General features: G+C 40.3%; 1 protein-coding gene across 10 annotated transcripts in view; it reads left to right on the top strand.

Moving 5' to 3' along the window:
• DCX (doublecortin) overlaps positions 1-21793 on the top strand; it is a 117116-nt gene that overhangs the window by 70619 nt on the left and 24704 nt on the right. For 5 of the 10 annotated variants that reach the window (XM_054544974.1, XM_009235172.2, XM_009235173.2 and 2 more), the window contains exons 4-5: positions 7602-7704; positions 9740-9862. In XM_054544974.1, the coding sequence (XP_054400949.1) occupies positions 7602-7704; positions 9740-9862 (226 nt within the window). Of the gene's footprint in view, positions 1-7601; positions 7705-9739; positions 9878-21793 lie in introns of all 10 variants that reach the window. The other 5 variants (XM_054544973.1, XM_009235171.2, XM_054544971.1 and 2 more) reach the window with 1 other exon arrangement.

Raw genomic sequence — 21793 nt, 5'->3', positions numbered from 1 at the left:
CTCTTTGGTTGTTGTTGATGCGTTGTTGTTGCTTTCTGTTTGTTTGTTTTTCTTTTAATGGTCAGGTCCCTCTTCTGTAGGGTGGCTGTGGTTTGCTGGGGGTTCACTTCAGGCCCTATTCATCTGGTTCACTCCATGCCTAGAGATGTCACTCAAGGAGGCTGGAGAACAGCAAAGATGGGTGTCTTCCTTCTTCTGGTATCTCTGACCTCAAGGGGCACCAACCTGATGCCGGTAGGATTGCACCTGTATGAGTTTGTCTGACAACCCCTGTTGAAGGGTCTTATTCAGTCGGGTGGCATGGGGAACAGGACCCATTTAATGAAGCACTTTGTCCCTTGGTGGAAGGGGTGTGCCTCAGTGGGGGAAAACCCACTCATCTGGGCTGCCCTGATTCCTCAGAACTACCGGGAAGAAAGGCTAAGTCTGCTGGTCTACAGAGACTGCAGCCACACTTACCCCTACAGGTTCAGGCCCACGGAGATCAGAGTTCTGCCCCTGAGCCTCTGACTAGAGTTAATAAACTTCCTGCAGGGAATCCCCACCCAGTGAGGAAGGATGAGTCAGGGTCAGGCCTGAAGAGGCCACTCTGGCCACAGTCTGCCACAGCCAGTGTGCTGGGCTGTTGGGGACATGTCTTGGGACTAAGCAGTACAGCTCCCTGGCTCTAGCAGGGGAAAAGTGTGGCCTGGAGCTATAGAGATGAATGCTGCCCTTCCCCCACTCAGGGAGCTGAAATGTTTGGATTTTATTCTATCAGTGATGGGCAGGCTTTCAAGGGTTTTAAACAGAAGAGTGATATTCCTGATTAAAATTGTAAAATACTACTCTGACTGCTTTATGCAAAACAGAATAGGTATTTGTGGGGCATGGTGAAGGCATGCTGCCTAGAGAACAGTTATGAGACTACATTGTAGTGTATTTTAGACTAGTACCGTGACCAGGGAGAGGGAGAAAAGTGGCTCCTAATGAAAAACGACTCTCAGGTTTCTGGTTTGGGTGATTGTGTGGATTGCGCCTTTTCTTTAAGATAAGGAAAGCTGAAGGGAAGTAAAATATGGAGGAAAGAAATAACAGTTTAGTCTTGGGCATATTAAACATGGGATGCCTATCAGACAAGCAAGTGGAGATATTGAACAGGCAGTTGGATGGATATACATGTCTAGAGTACAGGGGTAAGAAGGACCTGGAGATATCAATGTGTGAGTATCCAGTATATATATGGTATGTGTCTTAGTTAATTGTCTGTTGCTTATAACAGATTACCTGAAGCTGGGTAATTTATAAAGAAACATAATTTATTTCTTACAGTCCTGGAGGCTGTGAAGTTCAAGGTCAAGGGGCCAAATCTGGTGAGGGCCTTCTTGCTGGTAGGGACTTTCTGTAGAGTTCCGAGGTGGTATAGGGCATCACATGGCAAGGGGACTGAACATGCTAGCTCAGGTCTCACTTTCTCTTCTTATAAAGGCACCAGTTCTCCCATGATAACTCATTAATCCATTAACCCATTCATCCAGAGCTTTCATGACCCAATCATCTCTAAAAATCCCCACCTTTCAATAATGCCACATTGGGGAGTAAGTTTCAACATAAGTTTTGGAGGGGACAAACACTGACACCATAGCAGTGTATAAAGACTTGGAACTGGATATGATCACCTAGTAAAAATATGTAAATAAAAAATAAAAGAGATGTAAGACCTGAGCACTGGGGCTTTCAAATACTGGAAGTCTAAAAAAGGAAAAGAATCTAGCAAAAGAGATTGAAGCAGAAGGAAATTCAGAAGATGGTGATCTCACAGAAGCAAAGAAGGAAAAGTATTTAGGGAAAAGAACTCGATCAACTTATATCCAGTGTTGCTGATGGGTTGAGTAAGATGAGGCCAGAGAAGGACCATTGGATTTGACAACATGGAACATTCTTGGCCTTAACAAGAGCAGCCTTGGTGGAGCAATGGGAATGGAAGCCTGATTGGATTGAGTTGAGAGGAGAATTACAAGTATGAAAGAAAACATAAAATACCATAAATGTGGAAGTGTTTCAAAAACAGTAAAAATACCATACACGTGTAAGTGCCATTGTTATTATTTCAGCACAGATTTTAGGGAAGTTCAGGGCATTGAATAAAGAGATCTGTGAAAAAAAAAAAAAAGTCAAGGTTGTTTCCAAAAGGTTGCTGCAGTTCACCAAGCCAACTCTGTGTCAACCTCTGACTGGAGCTGGTCCAGGGCTGGTAGGTGGGAAATGTTCCAAAATACGAGTAGCAGTAACATTTAGAAAAAGCCTCATCTGTTATGTTTACTGAGATTTTATTGACTCATTTTGCAAAATTTCCCTGCCATTCTTGATAGGCAAGGCACACTGTTGGCAAGACTGAAAAATCAGTGTGGTTTGTGTTCCTTGCCACAGTGTTTCCCTCTTCTTTACCACTCCGGCCACTCCTCCTCATTGACACTCTCTGCCCTCCTCTTCACCCTGAATTCCACCAACAGACAACCCTATGTTTTGCCTGTGCAGAAGGTTGGCAGGTGAGTCTAAGCAATTGTGCTGTGCACAGCTTTGGAAAATCAGAATGCGTTACTGTAGTCAACAGCATGCAACTCTTCCTAGGGCTGTTAAGAAAAAGGTACCTACCTTTGTTTTGCAATCACCTCTGCCTGGAATACCTCCATCAACCTATATCCCACTTATCCTTCAAGACTCAGTTTTTCTCCTTGAAGCCTTCCCCAGTTCATAATTAGAATTGTTCTCTTTGTCTTCTGTGCATCCCTTGCTCTTTGCATCTTTATAATAGTGCTAACAACAGTCTGCCTTGTATTCCAATTATTTGTGTAATCCTGACTTGCTTATTATGTTGTCAACTCTTTGAAGACACGGCCCTTTATTACACATTTCTGTATCTCTTACAGAGTTCATTTGCCCTAGTAAGTGCTTAATGTATCAATATTAGTAGAATTGAACTTTTGAAGAAAATATTTTACAAGTTAAAAGTGAGCATCATAGATAATGTGAGCAAGACCTTACTTCTCGAGAAAACATTTACTTCTGAATAGTTAGGTAAGTGAAATGTAGAATCTACTAGAACCAGGCATGTTCAAAAATGAACTGTCAGTATCTGTAATATGTGGATGGAGAATCTAATCAAGCTTAAATCAAGTCACACAGTGAAGTTACTATTTGCAGCTAATAGACTCAAACTTCTCTGACACAGTGATCTGTTGTCTCCATTTCCCCATATGTACTTTGACATTTAAGCCACTGGACTATCCATATAATCTATCATTCATGCTAATGCACAACCAAGCTGGCTTCCCTTCCCCCAACACGTACTGTTTTGTTTTTTTTTTTTCCAAAGGAAGAGCATTGAGTTAATGGTTCAATGTTAATGTGAGTTGATTTTATTGATTTTGTGCTGGAAGTTGATTAATTATAATGGTAGGTGTCATGCCTTTGTGTTCTCTTCCCTGACTTAAAAATCCAAGTATGATTCATACTGAAGCTGATGTCAGTAAGACCTTTGATCCCTGAGGATGCTGTAATGCTGTAAGTGATATTATGATGATTATTATATTTACTATTTCTGTTGCCCCCTTGTAATGGAAATTATATCTCAAAAAACTAACTTGGAAAATCATACATGTGTAATGTTAGTTAAGGTGGACTTTGTATCACATTACCTCCATGGAATTTTAAAAAGCAGGTGTTAAGTGAGTGTGAGTTTCATTTGAGAATTATTTCTTATATTCCATTCTTCTTCTCCTCCTCCTCCTTCTTTTCCTTCTTCTTCCTCTTTCTTTTCTTCCTCCTTCTCCCTCTCCCTCTCCTTGTCCTCCTTCTCCACCATATACTTGGTTATTGTTACAGTAATGAATAGGAGTTGTGTTGTCCATAGATTAAACATATCCTTAAAGAAGATTATTTTTTCAATCCAGTAAGATGTTCTAATGCACAGCAGGCATTGATTAGGACAAATATAGATTTTCCTGTCTAGGCTGTAGATATGCCTTTGAAGTCAGTGCTTTAGGATAATATGTTCTTTCAGGCAATTGAGTTATTTTGTCCTGAATTGAAGCAGAACACCTGAATGCTAGTCCCAACTCTGCCATGAGCCAGCTGTGTATCCTTGGGACACTTCGACTCTCTGTGCTTTGAGTTCCTCTTATTTAAGAAGGAGAGCATTCTGTTTTCCCAACCCTGTAACAAAGATGCGGGGCTGCTGTGTCTCAATAGCTAAGACATTTAGGAAAGCTGGGTATCCACATGCACAAAGTGCATTTGTCTGCATTTGGGAGCCAGTAAAATATGGAATGGGATCACACAAAGACATCTGATGCTGAACAGCTGGATTGTAGCATGATTGTGCTTGAAGCCAGCCACACCACTGTGAGTCTGTCAGAAGCATAGGGGACTTTGCCTTTCTTAGAAGCTCCCCCAAAGAGGGGTTATCCAAAGGCTTTTCCCAAAGCCTGGGTGCGGGTGGAGAGGCTTGTGGTTGGAGGAGGGTGGATCATTGTAACAGCAACCCCTAGAGCAATATGTAAGACATTATTGTCCTATAATAGGATATCATGGCATGTGTCTGAGATGGCTGCTTTGGAGCTTTTAGGTTTTATTCTTAGGAAGCAATTTCCACAAATACCTCCAAAATGAATGCTCTGGTGACTTCGCAGGGAAGGCTGCTGTTTGAAGCATTTACTAAATTTTTTTTACAGCTATTAGCTAGTTTCAATTTTCTATTTCTTTTTGAACTAATTTGATTATTGAGACTTTTCTTTTCTTTCTTTCTCTTTTTTCTTTTTTTCGGAGTCTCTCTCTGTTGCCGGGCTGGAGTGCAGTAGTGTGATCTCGGCTCACTGCAATCTCCGCCTCCCAGGTTCGAGCGATTCTCCTGCCTCAGCTCCCCCGCGCCCCACCCCTCCCAGTAGCTGGGATTACAGGTGTGCACCACCACGCCGGACTAGTTTTTTGTATTTTAGTAAAGACGGAGTTTCACCTTGTTGGCCAGGATGGTCTCGATCTCCTGACATCATGATCCACCTGCCTTGGCCTCCCAAAGTGCTGGGATTACAGGCCTAAGCCACTGCACCCGGCTTAGACTTTTCTTTAAAAATCATCCATTTCATTTGTTTTCAAACTAATTAGCATAGTTATGTGAAGAATAGTTTCTGAATTCACATTATTTCTACTTTCTTGTTCCTAAATTTGTATATTTGTGTTGCCTTTTAAAGTCTCTAAATGCTAATCTCCGTTGTCTGCCGCAATTGATTTCATCTTTCTTATTCCTACTTTTCTGTCTTTGTATATCCTTACAAAGCCCCTGAATGTTCCTGTTTCTTACCTTCTTTGCATGCAGCTGAGGCAGAAACAGCCCTAAGTAAATTTTCACTATGTGATAAGCTCTCTACAAGGAACCACAGGAAGATATAGAGGAAGGTATAAATTTGGCTGTTAGATTCAGAAACCTGTGATCCAATAGGGAGAACTAAGTGAGTCCTCATGAAAATACAGGCAGGTCTTGAAACAAAGTGCTAAATCCTTGAGACTACTAACAGAGGGACACTCACGGGTGAGGTATTCCTGACTCATGACTAAAAATGAAGTCAGCTAGTCCGGGTCAAAGGCAGCCTCAAATAGGAAGATATGGCAGAGATCTTCAGGGTCAAGGATGTGGTGGCAGGTAAATAGTTCACAGATATTTGGTATATCAGAGTTAAGGGCTCTGTGTTTTATTGAGCCAAGGTCCAAGATATTGGTAGGAGGTCTGCAGCTAAGCTCAAACCATGTAGCCTCTGTCATTGGATCCACTACTAGGACAATATGCAGGATGCCTATTGGACTAACAGTGCTAACCAGTGACTGGGGTCATTTGGACATGGTAATCAATAGCTTTCACAGCACCAACAGATACTCCCATCCTAGCACTCATGACACTAAATTGAAATGCTCTATTTCAATGTATCTCACCTCATCAGACTGTGAGCTCCATGAAGTCATGGCCTGAGTCTTATTCATATTTGTCTCCCCAGTGACTGATCTATATGTAAGTGCTTTGTATTGCCAAGTGGTTAAAAGGACAGGCTTTGAAGTTAGATAGATCTGTGTTTATTTGGCTTCATTGATCTCCACCTGGAAAACTTATTTATTGTCTCTGGGTCACAGTTTTCTCAAGCCTAAAATAGTAATGACAATAAATACTGACTTCTAGAGTTTCTTGTGAGGGTAAAATGAGATGACAGATTTGGAAGTACTTACCAGAGTGCCTGTCACAGAGTAAGCATTCAATTAGTTGGTAGCTCTGATTGTCATTCTGTGATCATGAAATGAATAGATGAAGGACAAGTGGGCTGAAGAAAGGTGTTGGCCAATTTGATGAGGTCAAGACCCAGGACTGGAAAGAGGCTTAATGAGAGTGACCCTGCAGTCCTTCAAGTCGCCTTCTCTTCTCTGGGCATCTCTTGGATGATTGGGAGGCTGACACAATGGGGATAATCTTTAAGTATATCTCCTTTTGTGTAAGGCTTGCCATCATTTTGGCTGGGAAAACAGGGATTGAGTTAACCTTGGGTGGGAGTGATGTTATTAATATAAATATTTTTCTAATGTAACATATTGCTCTCTGCACCCAGCAAGCTGTTGTTAGTTTGTGAGCACCATGCCTTTGGAAAGCCATTGCTGGCAGCTTGAATGGGAAACTTAGAACAATTAGAGGCTTTGAACACTTTCAAACTAAGAGGTGGGATAAGCATGTTTTGACTCTATGGTTCCTCCAGGGGTTTCCCTGATGTGCTGGACTAATTATCAGATGTAATTAGGAAAGCCGAGAAGTGGGGAGGCTGCAGGGAGCAGTATACTTTCCCAGGGACCCTCATCTCTTTGTGCAGAAAGGGGATTGGGGAGACTGTCTGTCTGTTGTGGAGAAGCAGTAATGCTTAGGATGCTAGCAGGCATGAGGGTCCTGGGAACATGGCTCTACCAGCAGAAACTCAGACCTATTGGGACCCATTGCTCATGATGAAGTTTTCCTCTTCTGGTTTCACAGGAAGAAATGGTATTCTGGGCCACTACCAGGTTCTCGGCCAGCTTTAGCAAAAGTTCAATTTTTGTGTGTCTAAAGCAGTTAAGAAATGATGTCCTTCTTTTAGAACTCATTCAGATGAAGCAGCACATTTCCACTTCTGGGTCAGCTACAGTCAGGCTGCAGAAGATTTTTCTCATCTTCCTTGGCCCAGTCCCTCGCCCTAGAGTTGGGCCAGGAGCTTCCTGTCTTTGAGGCTCTGAGAAAAGGTGACATTTGTAGGACCATCTGCTGGTTGACTTTTCTTCAGAAAAGGGTATTCCATTTGGACATGGTCTCAGTCTTACTCTTGATGCAATTGAAAGTACCATACATGAAACATGGATAGACAATGGTACTCAGTGTATCATCCCTCACTAGGGGTCATGATTCAGACTATGAATGTGGTACGTGTTTTAAGAAAAAGAAAACTCCTGGGAGCTGAAGATGATGGCCTAGATGGGAAGCTTTTCTCCTTGTCAATGTAGTGTGAGGTTCATTGTCACAAGACCATCATATACAATCACTGTTTCTGCTTTCTCCATAGGTAACCTGTCTCCATGATTTCTTTGGTGATGATGATGTGTTTATTGCCTGTGGTCCTGAAAAATTTCGCTATGCTCAGGATGATTTTTCTCTGGATGAAAATGGTAAGCATAACCACTGGGTTTTATTGCTCCATTGTTCTCTCCCCTTCTATCCTTTAGGATTTCCATGGGTTTGTATGGCATGGAAAACATCCATGCATGATCCTTCAAGGGCTTATAATGTTAGTCTTTCTCCTGTATATTTGGATACATGGGTCATGACCCATGTAAGACTGAAAGACTGACTGGATGTCCCAGAGTCCCAGGCTCCAAACTCAATAAAACTCACTATCTGCCCCAATAGTGACCATATTTCTTGAACCATATATTGTGTCACATGGGATAACAGGCACAATCAGACCACAGGAAGGAATATTTTCAGTCAGAACTTGGATATTATACATATCCTTTTTTTCTCCATTCAATGTCCTCCAGCTATTTAGCTCATGATTATGGTTCCAATTTAGAGAGATTTTTCCACAGTATTCTTAGTGTCAAACCCTTTTCACACCATCAGACTTGCTGCCGCATTCGTCTGCCTTGTGATTCAGGATTACAGAGGGTTGTTAATAATAAGAAGGATCTAATTGTCTTCCCATCTCCCTTTGTTTGAGTCCAAGCTCCAGGTTGGACTCAAACAACCTGGTTAATTAGGTTACTTTAAAGATTAATTAGCTCACGCAGCAACAAGGGTAGAATGTGATGCTGATGGAAAGATACATTCAGAGCATATTTCCCATTTAGGAGAAGCAAAGTGAAAAAAATCAAAGGGAATTTTGCTAATATAGACTTTATAAACAACTCAAGTGACAAGAACCCTGTAAGAGGTGGCATTTCTGCTGTGTTCCCTTTAGGAAGAGGCAATGACTGTAGAATAGCTAAACAAACCTCAGGTTATGTCCAATTTCCTATACCTTCTGTATCTTCAGCTCTGGACAGTGATCACTAAAGGTCACCAACCAAAACAAGAAGTGAAACAAACAAAAAGGGGCTTTCTGCTTAACTCAGTTTCCTAAAATATTCAATTTACCAGAAAAGCTCCTCTAATCTTTCTGTTTAATTTATATTTCAATGCACCTTTAAGTAGGAGGCAACAAGAAAGTGTTTAAAGGAAAGGAAAGACTATATCCTCTACTCTGCTGTTTGACTCCCCTTTGTGCATCACAGCACAAGGTTGGAAAAACTGTAGTAGAAAGAGCACTAAACTGGAACTCAGGAGACTTGACTTTTAGACCTTATTTTACTAATTTCTTGTTTTGTGGCCCTAGGCAAGGGGGTTAAGTTTTTTGTACTCTCATCAGCAAAATGAGAATAATAATCCTTCTAATAAATTAGCACTATTAGTGCCCAAAATGACCATAGAAGGGGATGCTGAGCGACCTGCATAGAAAGGGTGTTCCAAAGGTGTCAGACTGAGGCTTGGGCAAATACAAGAACGTTTGGCAGACTCTCCCACACACCAGCAAGCTTTCTTAAGTTTTTAGTGACAGAGTCACTGGGGCCCATTTATTCATTAACTTCCCATAAGGGATGGCAATAACATACATGGGAAATCGAAAAAAACTTGATAAATGCAAGATGGTGGTGGTCATAGTACTTATTTATATAAAGTGACATGATATCCATCATGTGACTATTATAACGTGTGGCATGTAATAGTAAGTGGTAGCTCCTTACCTCTCCTTCAAATTACTCAATGGATGTTTCATCTGTGTAGCTGTAACCTCTGAGCTGTTAATCTCTAATTCAGGGAAATTAATTAAACGTTATATCAATAGGTGCTATTCTGAGACATAGCTAGCTTGTCCATAAATGATTGAATTGACTATTTAATTGCGTACTTGACCTGTTTGTGGACTCTTGCCCTTGTTTTCATAATTCAGGGGCTTAAACACCTAGCTTAGCCCAGGTGGCTTTTGAAGGTTTCCCTAATGCCTCCCTCCCCAGAACCATGGCTCCTACTAATAATAAGGACCACATTGTAATCCTGACCCATTTAGGTCCTTTGGCCTGTGGTGGTTATTTCGGTTTCCAGAGGCTGATAACATGCTGAGCCTGTTTTATCCTCTACTAAGCTGTCTGTGTCCTTTTGCCCCAGAATGCCGAGTCATGAAGGGAAACCCATCAGCCACAGCTGGCCCAAAGGCATCCCCAACACCTCAGAAGACTTCAGCCAAGAGCCCTGGTCCTATGCGCCGAAGCAAGTCTCCAGCTGACTCAGGTAACGACCAAGACGGTGAGTGCTCTTTTCCTAACTGTGCACGCTGACTTCATTTATGGAGGACAATACTCTCTGCATGCAGAGGAATCAGTTCCTCATGAACACCACTGTGTCTCCATGAAACCCTATTCTATCAATTCAGGGACTAAAACAGTAAAACTTGTTTGGAGTCATGGAGGCACAGCTACAACCATTATTCCACTCAAATGGATGCAAACCAGAAGCCTGGCCCGTTGTCTATGCTTGCTGTAATGCTTATTTTCATGGTTGTCATCATTTTCATCATCTTCAACATCATGTGGCAAAAACATATTCAATGGAATAATCAAGTTAACCATAAACCTGAAATTAAAAATCAGAATCAAGAAAAAGAATATAAAAAACAACACCCCAAAGTGTCAACATAGTTGACTCACTTGAGCTTCAAATTTGACTCTGAAGTAATTAGAAGCCAAAACAAAAAGGGAAACAAGTACACTACATATATATGCCATATATATAGGTGGACAAGATAAATTGTATAAACCTCACAACCGGAAAGTAAAGCACATACCAGGTTCTAAAAGAAAACAAAGAGATTTGCCATAGAAGATTTTATTTAGTGGATAGTGAGTTATCTAAAACATGTGGTCTATTGATCACTGCCAATCCATGAACCATTTGTTACCAGTCAGTCTGTGGCAAGATTAGGAGCTTGTGCCAAATGTAAATAAACTATGCCATTAAGCAAACCATTTAGCTCAGCTGACTTTTTTTCAGAGCCTGATTTTATTGATGAAGGCAGCAGTATGTTGATTTGCATTCTGATGTGAACCCTATCTTGTCTTGGACCCACAGTTTGAGTGACACTGATCTAAGAGGCAATGTCTTCCATTCTTTTATAAAAAATATCAAAAATAAAAGGCCTTAGAAGTCCAAGTTCAGAAGCTTAGATTTATGCACAACTTGAGGTTCTTCACACTAAGGAAACTATATGGTCCAAAATACTTATACATTTGTCATCCCAAGGCTCAGAGTTTATCATGAGAATTCTTGCAGTCTGAGAGCCTTGGGAAAACAAAACGGCCCTTCAGTTTGGGGCATCATGAGTAGCCTGATGGCTATGAAATGCTTGTGCCAAGATGAATAGCCTGTACTTCCTGCATCACACTGCCAGGAGCATGCATATTACCAGCCATCTCTTTATTCTTGGGTTGAGGAAATTAAAGTATGAAAAGGCAGCCCAGGCTTTTAGTACTTCCATGTCTTTGCACTACCTGTTCCCCCATACCTGGAATGCCATCCCTCTAACTCATCAGCCTTTTTTGCTTGAAAACTATTCATCCTTCAATACCTCACGTAGAGATAATTGTTCCAGTCTCTGCAATACCATAGCATGCCATTCATATCTTTGGGGTAATATTCACCACACTGTGTTGTCAAGTATGTGTTTACCTGTCTACTTGCCCAATTAAATGCTGAGCCCCTCAAAGGTAATGTGGTAGGTTCATTTTCATATCATCAGTGCACAGCATAGTGCCTGGCCCCTAGTAGATGCTCCAGTAATATTTGTGAATAAATAGATGCACAACAGTACCTATTTTACCCAACAGGGTGCTAGAGACCAATCAAGCATTTAGATAATGTTTGCTGAAGAAATAAAAAATACATGTGCCTTGATGCTATCTTGTTCAAATGTACAGAAGAGCACATAAATCTATATCTAAGCAAATTTATATTGCTGAAACTACAAAGACCTAGGTTTTAAAACTTGGGCTGAGAATAAAATTGGACAGTTCTTAAGCAGACTTGCAAAAATACACTTTAAAACACTTGGTCAATATTAATAAAGTCTGGCAATAATTGCTTAGCTAATCATTTCTCAGAAACAGCAGTAGCTATTTCTGGGATTTCTAACCTGTATTACTTGTATCTTGCTGTGAGACAAATTCATTACCCCAAAACTTAGTGGCTTAAAAAAAAAGGCATTTTTTTTTATCTCACAGTTTTGGTGGGCAAGAAATTCTAGAGTGTTTTATCTAGGTGGTTCTGGCTCAGAGTCTCTCATGTGGGTATCATTAAAATATTAGTAGGGGCTGCAGTCATCTGAAGGCTCAACTGGGGCTGTAGGATCCACTTACAATATGGCTGTTGGCAAGATCTCCTACCTTAGTTTGTGATCCAAGAGAATGAATAAAGAACAAGATGTATTGCCTTTTGTGATCTAGTCTCCGTAGCCAACACTGTCACTTCTCCTTTATTATATTCATTGGAAGCAGTCACTAAGTCCAACCTACATTCAAAGAGAGAGGAACCAGACTCTATTTATTAAAGGAAAGAGTGTTGAAGAATTTGTATATCTGTTTTTAAACTACCATATAACCCATCAGTTAGAAATTCTCAGGTGGTATCAGCTTGAAGTAAATAGATCCTCTTTGCAGACTGCATCCAATTGGTTACCCAGCACACATGAACACAACTACCTATAACTACACAGTTTCAATATATGTCAAATCACTGATCTCCAGAATGCCACCTACAGAATTTCCCTTCTACAAAATATGCACCTCACTGACTCTAAGATATCAGAGATATAACATGAATATATTAGAACTCAATGAATATTTGTCAAATTGAAGGGAGTTACAGTATAATAGATCCCAACCCAGGCTTTGGCAGGCAAGATCAGCTCTTGCTTTTCCATAACTCCTTCACTAAATAAAAAGAAAAAAAGAAATGAAGATTTATTCCAACCCACACGATAAACAGAGTAACTAATTTGGGTGTATGAGGAGAATTTGCTTGGCAGATAGCAGAATTACAAATAACCTCTGTTTCCTACCACCAATCTAACATGGTGTTCTCAGTTTAAAGAATTGGAATATTCATTTATATTCTGATGTTCATGAACATAAATGAAGTCAAACCCTAGTCTAGACAATCTTTATGGCAATTGCCAGAATGTTTAGGCTCATCTCAGATAATGTGTCTATAGCCTCCTCATGATTCCAACCCTGAAGGGTTGTAACATAACCAAGCCCATTTCATGGGAGTTTGTTTAGAGCCTAGTCCAAGGCATCCATTCAGTGAACATTCCGTAAGGGCAAAGCTGATCTCAGGCAAAACAGTACCTTAGCTAAAGTTTGGATTTGCTATACCCATTTTCCCCTCTCCACTTCCACCTCACTCAGGACCATTCCAAGCTGGGACGAGGAGATTGGTAAGATATGAAAGAGAGGGAGATGACTCTCTAAGAAGTCCCAGCTACGCCACTTCCTAGCTTTGTGATTTGTGCAAGATTTTTGCCTTTTCTGAGATTTGATATCATCGTTAGATAATTCAGAATTTGAATCTCTATAGATAAGGATAATTTTCCATTGTTATCAGTTATTTACAATTTACAGAATTGTGAAATAGCTCCCACAGAAACAAAAGCAGATAACCAGAATGATAAGCTATAGACAGTGCATACTTTTCAGTTGGCATAAATTTCTCCTTACAGACATTTGAGATTTAAAAAGTAACAATTGTTTCATAAAATGTCAAGATTTTTTTAGCTGTTAGCCAGGGACATATACAGGTTAAAATACACTTAACCAAATGATAATAGGTTAGGTGGGGCAAACAGGCTTTGTTCATTTCTAGGACGTGGTAGTACCACCCTGTTTCCATCCTGTGTTAGTCAGTTTTGGATGTGGAACTTGTGAATGGATTTATAAAACTTCTTTCAACCTGAGTAACAAAAGACTCTTAGAATCCAAGTCTGTGGAAGATAGACCAATGGAAGATTGTCTTCCTTTGAAGACAAAAGAAAGACCAAAAATGTTCCTCTTTAGCAGGAATTCTAACCAAATGAAACATTGGCTGGGTTCAGGTTCAGTTTAAGGAATGTTTTGATGTTCTACTTCATTGGAAAATGTACAGGTTTGATTCTGGTTTGAACAAGTTTGCTAGATATCTATATCTATATCTATATCTATATCTATATCTATATGGTCAAATTCATGGTTCAGTTAATAGCTAGATTCATTCTGACTTGAGGTTTAGTAAATTGATGCTATTTGGTCTGTAATTTGTGCTATAATTTCATTCTTTATTCCTTAGTCTTTAGACCTTAAGTTGTCCCTTTCCTGTTCTGCTCCATGAATAAATCAAATCCTTCTACTTTATTTCCTTCAAGTTCAATCCTCACTTCTGCCAATATTGAGTTTGCCCCAAATGGAATGTCTGTTGCTAAGCCCTAAACTCAAGTTAAGTAAGGATTTGGTTGTCTATATAATATTTCCGTAAGGAGCTCATTTTCACCGGGCAGAACTGATGGACTCTTAGAATCCAAGTTATATTAGCTATGTCTGTCTTTAAATCAGGCCATGGAACTGTGGTAAAAAGATAAAATCTGAGCCCAGGAGGCTCCTATGGGATATTTGAAAAAAGCTTATGCAGTGCCACACTTTGATTAACCCCAGACTTGCCATTTTGATGAGCAAAGGTAAGCCTGGCTTCAGAACTAAAGAACATGTCTCTCTCTGTTTCCATTTCAGCCATTAATGTGTTAATTTTCCCTTTATGTAACTTTGTCCCCAGTTGAATTGAATTGAATTAAAAGGACAAAATAGCTAGTTGCTGGGAAGGGATATTTCTCTTTCTTTCTTTTTTTTAAAGGAGCCCCCGAAGGAAGCTAATTACCCACCCTGGTAGACTGAGAGAATTGTAATGTGATAATTAGTTTGCTATTCTTCAACAGTAAGTCATTGTTGTAGCAATCCAATGTTCTCCATTCCCCTTCCCCCAACTCATGTGCACCTATTTCTGAAAGTCCGATCTTTTCCGTTCCCAACTTCATAAGAAAGAAAGCCTTCTCTAACAAAATATACAGCCTTTAGAAGGGGAGGTCAAGGGACACAAAACAGCAGGGTTCATGAAAGACCTGTATCCCAGGGTCTTTCTTTTCTGAAACTAGTAGGCTGCTTTGGGTTGCCTAAGATAGAGGGACTTGGCCATTCTGACCTTCCTGAAAGTAACTGTCTAGACCAGCTCTGCTCAATAGAAATAGAATGTGAGCCATAAATGTAAATCATGTATGTGATTTTACATTTTCTAGTAGCCACATCTTAAAAAGTTAAAAAATGGGCAAAATTAATTTTGACATATTTCATTTAATGATACATTCAAGATATTATCATTTTAACATACAATTAATGTAATAAATTACACATTCTTTGAAACTGAGTTGTATTTTACACTTACAACATATCTCAGTTCTGACTAGCCACACTTCAAATGTTCAACAGCCATGTGACTATTGGCTACTGTTTTAAACAGCACAAGAATACCTTTCTTCTCTAGCTAAGAGAGATTCATGATAACAATCTTTTTACGTGAATTAGATGCTATGCACTTTGCAAAATATTTCCAAAGCTATTACCTCAGTTGTTCCTCATAATTGCACTATGAATTAAGTTGGAAATTGATAATTGTCTTTTTTTTACATTGGGGAACTAAGACACAAAGTTTAGGATCTTGGGATCTTCCATGTCACAGATTACTTAGCACCCATGAGCCAGAACCTCGCTCTCCTGACTTCCCAGCAAGCATTATTCGCAGTGTCCCACTGACACACAGTAGTATGTGGGATGTACTGTCTGGTGAATGCAAAGGTCTATGTTGGATGGTCCTTGCTTCTTGGCTTCCTTTCCCCTTCTCCCATCTCCAGGCTAGGGAGGTGGAAAGGCAAGGGGTGGGTTGGTGTCTGTGTCATTTCCTTTGTGCTGCTTTGAGCAAAGTCCCACAAGTAATTAGGTGCCTTTCAGTGCTACAGAGCACTGAAACAAGACAGCTTAGACATTCCTTCAGCTCCCCTAGCTCCCCTACCGGCAACTCCAAAGGGAAGTGGTGTCCTTGACAGAGCTGTGGGAAGAGAAAAACTTCCCTGGTTCCTCCCTCAATCTGATTCTTTCTAAAACCTGCTTAGAAAATGATTGGAGCAAGCAGTATAGTGGGTGCCAGTGAGCACCCCATAGTGCATGGTATATGGTGATATTTCCCTACAACATGAGTCTTATCAGCCAGTCTTGGCTTGGGACTTGTGTTTACATACAACTGAATGTGCAAAGTACCCCTGTAAAGTACTTAGTAGTGCTAGGTGTTATGAAGAAAAGGGATGTTAAGATGAATTCCCTGACACTAAGAAATTTATGATTTGTTTGGGTAACCAGTATACATGTAAATTTTAAAAATATATTTACAAATACTTATATAGCTCCTATTATGTGTCAGGCAACTGTTCTAATCGCTTTACTTGTATTAACTAATTTAATCTTTACAACAGCCTTGTGAGGCAATTACTATTATCCCCATTTTGCAGATGAAGAAACTGGGGCATACAAAAGTTTAGTTACCTGCCCAAGATCACACAGCTAGTAAGGCTATAGAACTGGAATTTAAACCCAAGCAATCTGACTCCACAGTCCACATTTTTAACCACTGAACCATTAATGCCATGTTCATGGTAATAACTTATTTAAATGCAAAATGCATAATAGATACTGGTAGTAAGTATTATTGGAACTATTGGAGTTCATGGGAGAGAGCTCATTAGGGACTAAGGTGCTAAGGGAGGAATTCCTGGGAGAACCGGAACTTGAAGAAGGGTTATATGTAAATTGATAAGGAGATGGATACTTCTGGCTGGCGGGGAAGCATGAACAAAGGGGCGGAGGTGGTGATGAATATGGCTTATCAAAGGAGGCTCTTAAATCTACCTCTCCAGCCCTGATCTTCCTTCTGGATGTCAGACCCATAATGCCTATTAAACAATCCTGTGTATATGGCTTGTATGTGACAAATACAGGCTATCTAAAAATCAAAAGCATTTCCACCTCCCATCTCTTTGTCTGACAATAGAATTATCATGCTTCCCGGGTTCAACACCCTGGTGCTATTTTTGACTTCCCACTCATCAATCCTGCATACCTACTGTGTGCTGTCGTTATCATTGTTGGACATGTGAACCATCTCCATGTGACTTATGCAGCAGTCCTTTCCTTTCTCTTATGACCTGATGTCTCGATTATTTCACAGACTCCTTAGCAATATTTCTGCTTCAAATCTCTGTCCACTTATCTATGTGGTGTGGTGCCACCACATTTCTCATCCTAAAACACCGTTTTCATTGTGCCACTTCCCTGCTCCAAAACTTTCAGTGGCTCCACACTGTTCATTGACCAACACAGCTTCCCCTGCCATAATAATGCTGTGAGGGTAAAAAGAGAGAACAGGATAGGGCCAATCATTTTGCTTTGGGGAGCACAGCAGTAAAATGCCAAAACAAAACAAAACAAAACAAAACAAAAAAACAGAAATAATAGGCTTCACCTAAGGAAAGCTTCAATTATCTGATACTTGACCAACTAGCCAAAGAATTAGCCCTCAGCCTACATAGACTGATATCTCATTTCTTGTGGACTAGGATTTCCTAACTCAGTGCCTATAAATTGAATACTTACTCAGTGCTAGTAGTGGTGGTAGTAATACTGATAGAAAATACAATTTATTGAACTCTTTTCTATGTGGCAGGCACTTAGCTAAGCATTTTATGTATAGTCTGCCATGTAATCATCAAAACAGCAACAATTGAGATAATTATTATTCAAATATTACAGATGGGGAAACTGAGACTCAGAGAGGTTAGGTTAGCCCCAGGATCACAAATCTAGGAAATGGCTAAGCCAGGATTTAAAACTTTGACTGATTCCAAAGCCTGTGTTCTTTTCACAAATTAAGAACAGTGCAGTTTATCCTAGTCCCTGCACCAAGAAAACCAGCAGTCAGCGTTGACAACAGGCTAACTCCACTAGAAACATGTTCTGTTTCTCAGTAGGAAATAAATGTTGACAGCATTGTCAACCCTGAGAAAACAATTCTGGCACTTCCATCAGCCCCCCTACAGATGTCCTCTTCTTGAGGGAAACTCATCTGTGTCAAAATATTGCAGGATTGGGTATATACATTTGTTTTGTAACAAGGAAGACTCTTACTTCTCCCCCTTATTTAAAGGATTCATAACTTCATGCTGTCCAAGATTCCGTAGGAAATATATTTAAAATTCAAATTCCATCTTCTGAAGTTACAGTGTCTCACAACCTACAATTGAATTTGGCTTGAGAGCAAACCCTATGATCAAATCATTGAAGAACTATTCCCAGGCTCTCAGTTCTTGCTTCCCTAATGGATGGGTCTAGGGAGAGGGACAAAAGTTTTTCCACTGAGCAGAAACAATTAGCCAAAGCAATCCAGACACCCTGCCCAAGGGCTCTTTCGAATGTCTGTGTGAAAACCACAGGGTCTGTCTCTTCGCCTTGTTCTGAAGTAAGTTGAAACCACCTTGGATCCACTTGGATGGCCTTCCAGGAAAACTCCCTGTATTTGTAAGGGGAAAACAAGGTATCTTTGGACTAGAATGAATAAAAGCTTAGAGCATCTCAGTATGAGAAAAATGAGGAAGTGGCAGAATTGTGTGTTGAGATCTCCCTCTGCAAGGCATTAGGGAGTTACAGAACACAAGACAGAAAATGAATCACTAAAAGTTCACAGTGGGAGGTATGTAATGTGCTAACTTTAAGGAAATTTTGAAATAGAATCTGTGAGCAAGTCCAGAAGCCACCATCCAGTGAGAAGGGGCAGAGTTTATACCATTTACGTAAGTCATACCCTCTCTGAGCCCCTATATCCTTGTTAATTAAAAGGAGACTAGTAATACCTGGCCACCATCTCTTAGAGCTATCAGGAGAATAATGTGAGTTCATGTATGGTAAAATGCTCTAAAAATAACTGCAGAAAAACAACTGAAATTATAAAAAGGGCTCTGAAATTATTATCATAGCTCTTTTAATAAACTGGGGTTGTTTTCAATGAGCAATATTTCAAAATGACATCAAATAAAAACCATGAGGCTTGATTTTGAGTTGGGCTCAAATGTTGGGCTTAGGATGGGAGGGAAAGCCAGGGCTAAGTGAATGAGCATTAACTTGGTTTGGTCTGTGGCCAAAGGTTGGGAGAAAAGTAGATGCCAAGCTGTCCCTTTATTTTCTGTACCATTCTGGTCATGCAAACTTGAGCCCAGAAAGTATAATGACTCATGTAACTTGCTGCGCAGGCAGCTCTATAATTGCTACACCTGGGGCCTCTTATGCCCAACTTGTACTCAGTTGCCTCCTAGTTTCCAGGAATCGGTCCAGCCTCCAGACAAGGGTATCCGCAGTTTGGGAGTTTAGCATCCACTCTGCCTGGCTGGTGACCCCTGTCTGTCCTTGGCCACTCACACCAAAAACTAGACTCTCTAATTGTTCTTTGGGAACTAACCTCTCCCTACCCCATCCACACACATACCCCTTATTCCTCATTCCCCAGGAACCCATTTTCCCCCATATATTTAAATCTCCATAAATCTAGATAAGTCAGCCTAGTTTCCTTACCAACCATCCTGTTTGGGCTTGTCCTGTTCCATTCTGACAGGAAAGGCAGACAGAGCCAAGGAGCTAAAGATGAGTACAAAGGCAAGAACAAGCATAATCATTCAGAGGAGCCAGTGAACCAAGACTGCAGGACCAAGCTTGGCAATTGTGTTGCGTAGCTGAAGGGCACCAACTGAGAGGGTTGACAGACAGGGCATAGATACTATCTTCCCAGAGAACTCTGTAACATGAGGGTAGTTACATGTCATGCTAACGCTCTGTCTGCTATTACTGCATGACACTGTGTATGATACCCAGCTGGTTCGGTGAATGAAAGAAAGCTCTTGCTAACCACTTTCTAAATCTAAACCAGACAAATAGGATAGAAGCCCTGAAGACGGGTGTCAGCTCTGGTGTCTATCTTCTTTTCATTACTTTCTCTTTTCTCAGCCACAACTTTCACCCTCCTCCCTAGCCTCCATCAGAAAACTGTCACAGGAAGGAATTTCAGAAGCAATTATTATTATTATTTTTTAAAGAGCTTATGTTAGCAAAAACAAAAAAACCATATAGGCTTTGGAATCAAAGAGACTTACATTCAAATCCTGTATTTGCTACCCCTAGCTGGAACATGTGTGTGCATGTGTGTGTGTGTGTGTGTGTGTGAGAGAGAGAGAGAGAGAGAGAGAAAGGGAGAAAGAGAGAAAAATACAGAAGAATGCCTGACCCATCATAGACACTCAATAAAGAGTAATTTTTATCCTATTTTTGTTGATAAGATTGAAAAGGTGGCCTAGGAGATAGAAAAGTTTTTAATGTCCCTTGTTGCCAAGTGGAAAAATGGACTATAAAAGAGTTGAAAGAGATGAGAGAATTTGGACCATGTATAAATAAAAGGTCAGAACAGTGAGACAATGCTATGGTTCTGAGAAGGGAAATGAGAAAGAGAGACAAGTAAAGAAGGAGAAGATCCACCAGGGCATTTCCTAATTGCTGCTTAGAAATGGAAGCTCAGAGACAAGAGCTAAGGATGGTTAGCAAAGAAGAATAAAGGAAAATGAGGGATATCAAACAGTGGTGCCATTTCCAGCCACTCTTAAAATGAAATGTAGATCTACATGGATTTACCAATCCAAGCACACAAAGTTCATCAGACCCTATTTGTATTATTTCCTGCTGCTTCTTTTACTTGACATTTATGTGAATTGGCTCTAGAATCCATGTCAAATGGCACCTTTCCAGATTTTTTTTCCCACGGAATCCATAGACAAAGTGTGCACTTGAATACATTTTATCTAGTCTGTAAATGTAGGGCCTCCTTCAGCTTGTAATGAATCTACATTTAACTGTGCAAGTCTACATTACTTAATTTATCTATGTCCACTTTTGGATTTCATTCTATCAGGGAACTCTGGGAACGTCTGACAAAGTGTCTGCATTTTTACAACAATGCAGTAAATGGTAGTTAAATTATTAAAAGCTGATTCCCAAAATGCTTGTTGAATGTTGATGACAAAATTAAGTCCTTTATTTACAGGCAGCTTAAGATTAATTCTTAATTTTAAAAGGGAGAGGAATGGGTGGAGGGGAATTGGGAACATATATAAACGTACACATATGCAGAGAATATATAGAGAGGCATATATGGAATATGTACTTATGTACTGCCCCTAAAGTTACTGAGTGAAAATGTTTCAGTGGATACTGACAGAAGACCTAGAAGTTGCTGAAGAGCCTATGCATTCAGCTCTGTGGCCAATAAATAGAAACTGATTCACATGGAGACATGCTTGTGCTTAACAATTTTCCACACTTTGGCAAGGCCAGTGGACTCATTTTTAGCTAGATAAGCGTGTAGGTAAAAAAGACAGTTCTAATATTGAGGGTATAGCAGCCATCCCTTTATAGCTTGGCTAACAAATACTGGGACACTAGAATCTGTAAAGTATATAGCAATCATGTAAAACAAAACGCCAGAGGAGAACTTACGCGGTTGCCCACTACTCGGACTTTATGGCCGAGGTCACAGCTCTTTTGGAAGAGTTCTATTGTGTCAGCTCATATAGGTCTCCAAGATTGCTTCTTACCTTGAGTGCTACAGGTCAGGTCCTGCTGGGGAAGCCCTCAGGCACTGTAGGTGGTCCATTAACTGTTTCAACTATTAACTCCTTCATTTCCTACAAAGAGACTCCACAGACTCTTGCCTTTTCCAAAGTGCATTTGTTATTCACAAAAAAGCCTAGTGCCTTAACAAAGTCTAGTGCCCACATTCTTGGTGCTGTTTGGCACAGGTCATGTTCTTTTGTGTGGTTGTACGTATGTATGTTCTTTGGGTGGTTGTATGGTATGTAAACACAATACTCTATGCTTATCTGGCCTCTAGGTCCCTATCTACCATGGTGTTCATTCTCTCCCTCCCCCGTGGCCTTAGTGAACCATCATCATCCCTCACCTGGATTAGTGCAATGTCTTCTAACCAACCTCTTTGCTTCTACCCTAC

This window comes from Pongo abelii, chromosome X (genome assembly GCF_028885655.2).
Source record: "Pongo abelii isolate AG06213 chromosome X, NHGRI_mPonAbe1-v2.0_pri, whole genome shotgun sequence".
NCBI lineage: Eukaryota > Metazoa > Chordata > Mammalia > Primates > Hominidae > Pongo > Pongo abelii.
The sequence above is the reverse complement of the archived record's forward strand: the minus strand, read 5'-3'. Positions and strand labels throughout refer to the sequence as shown.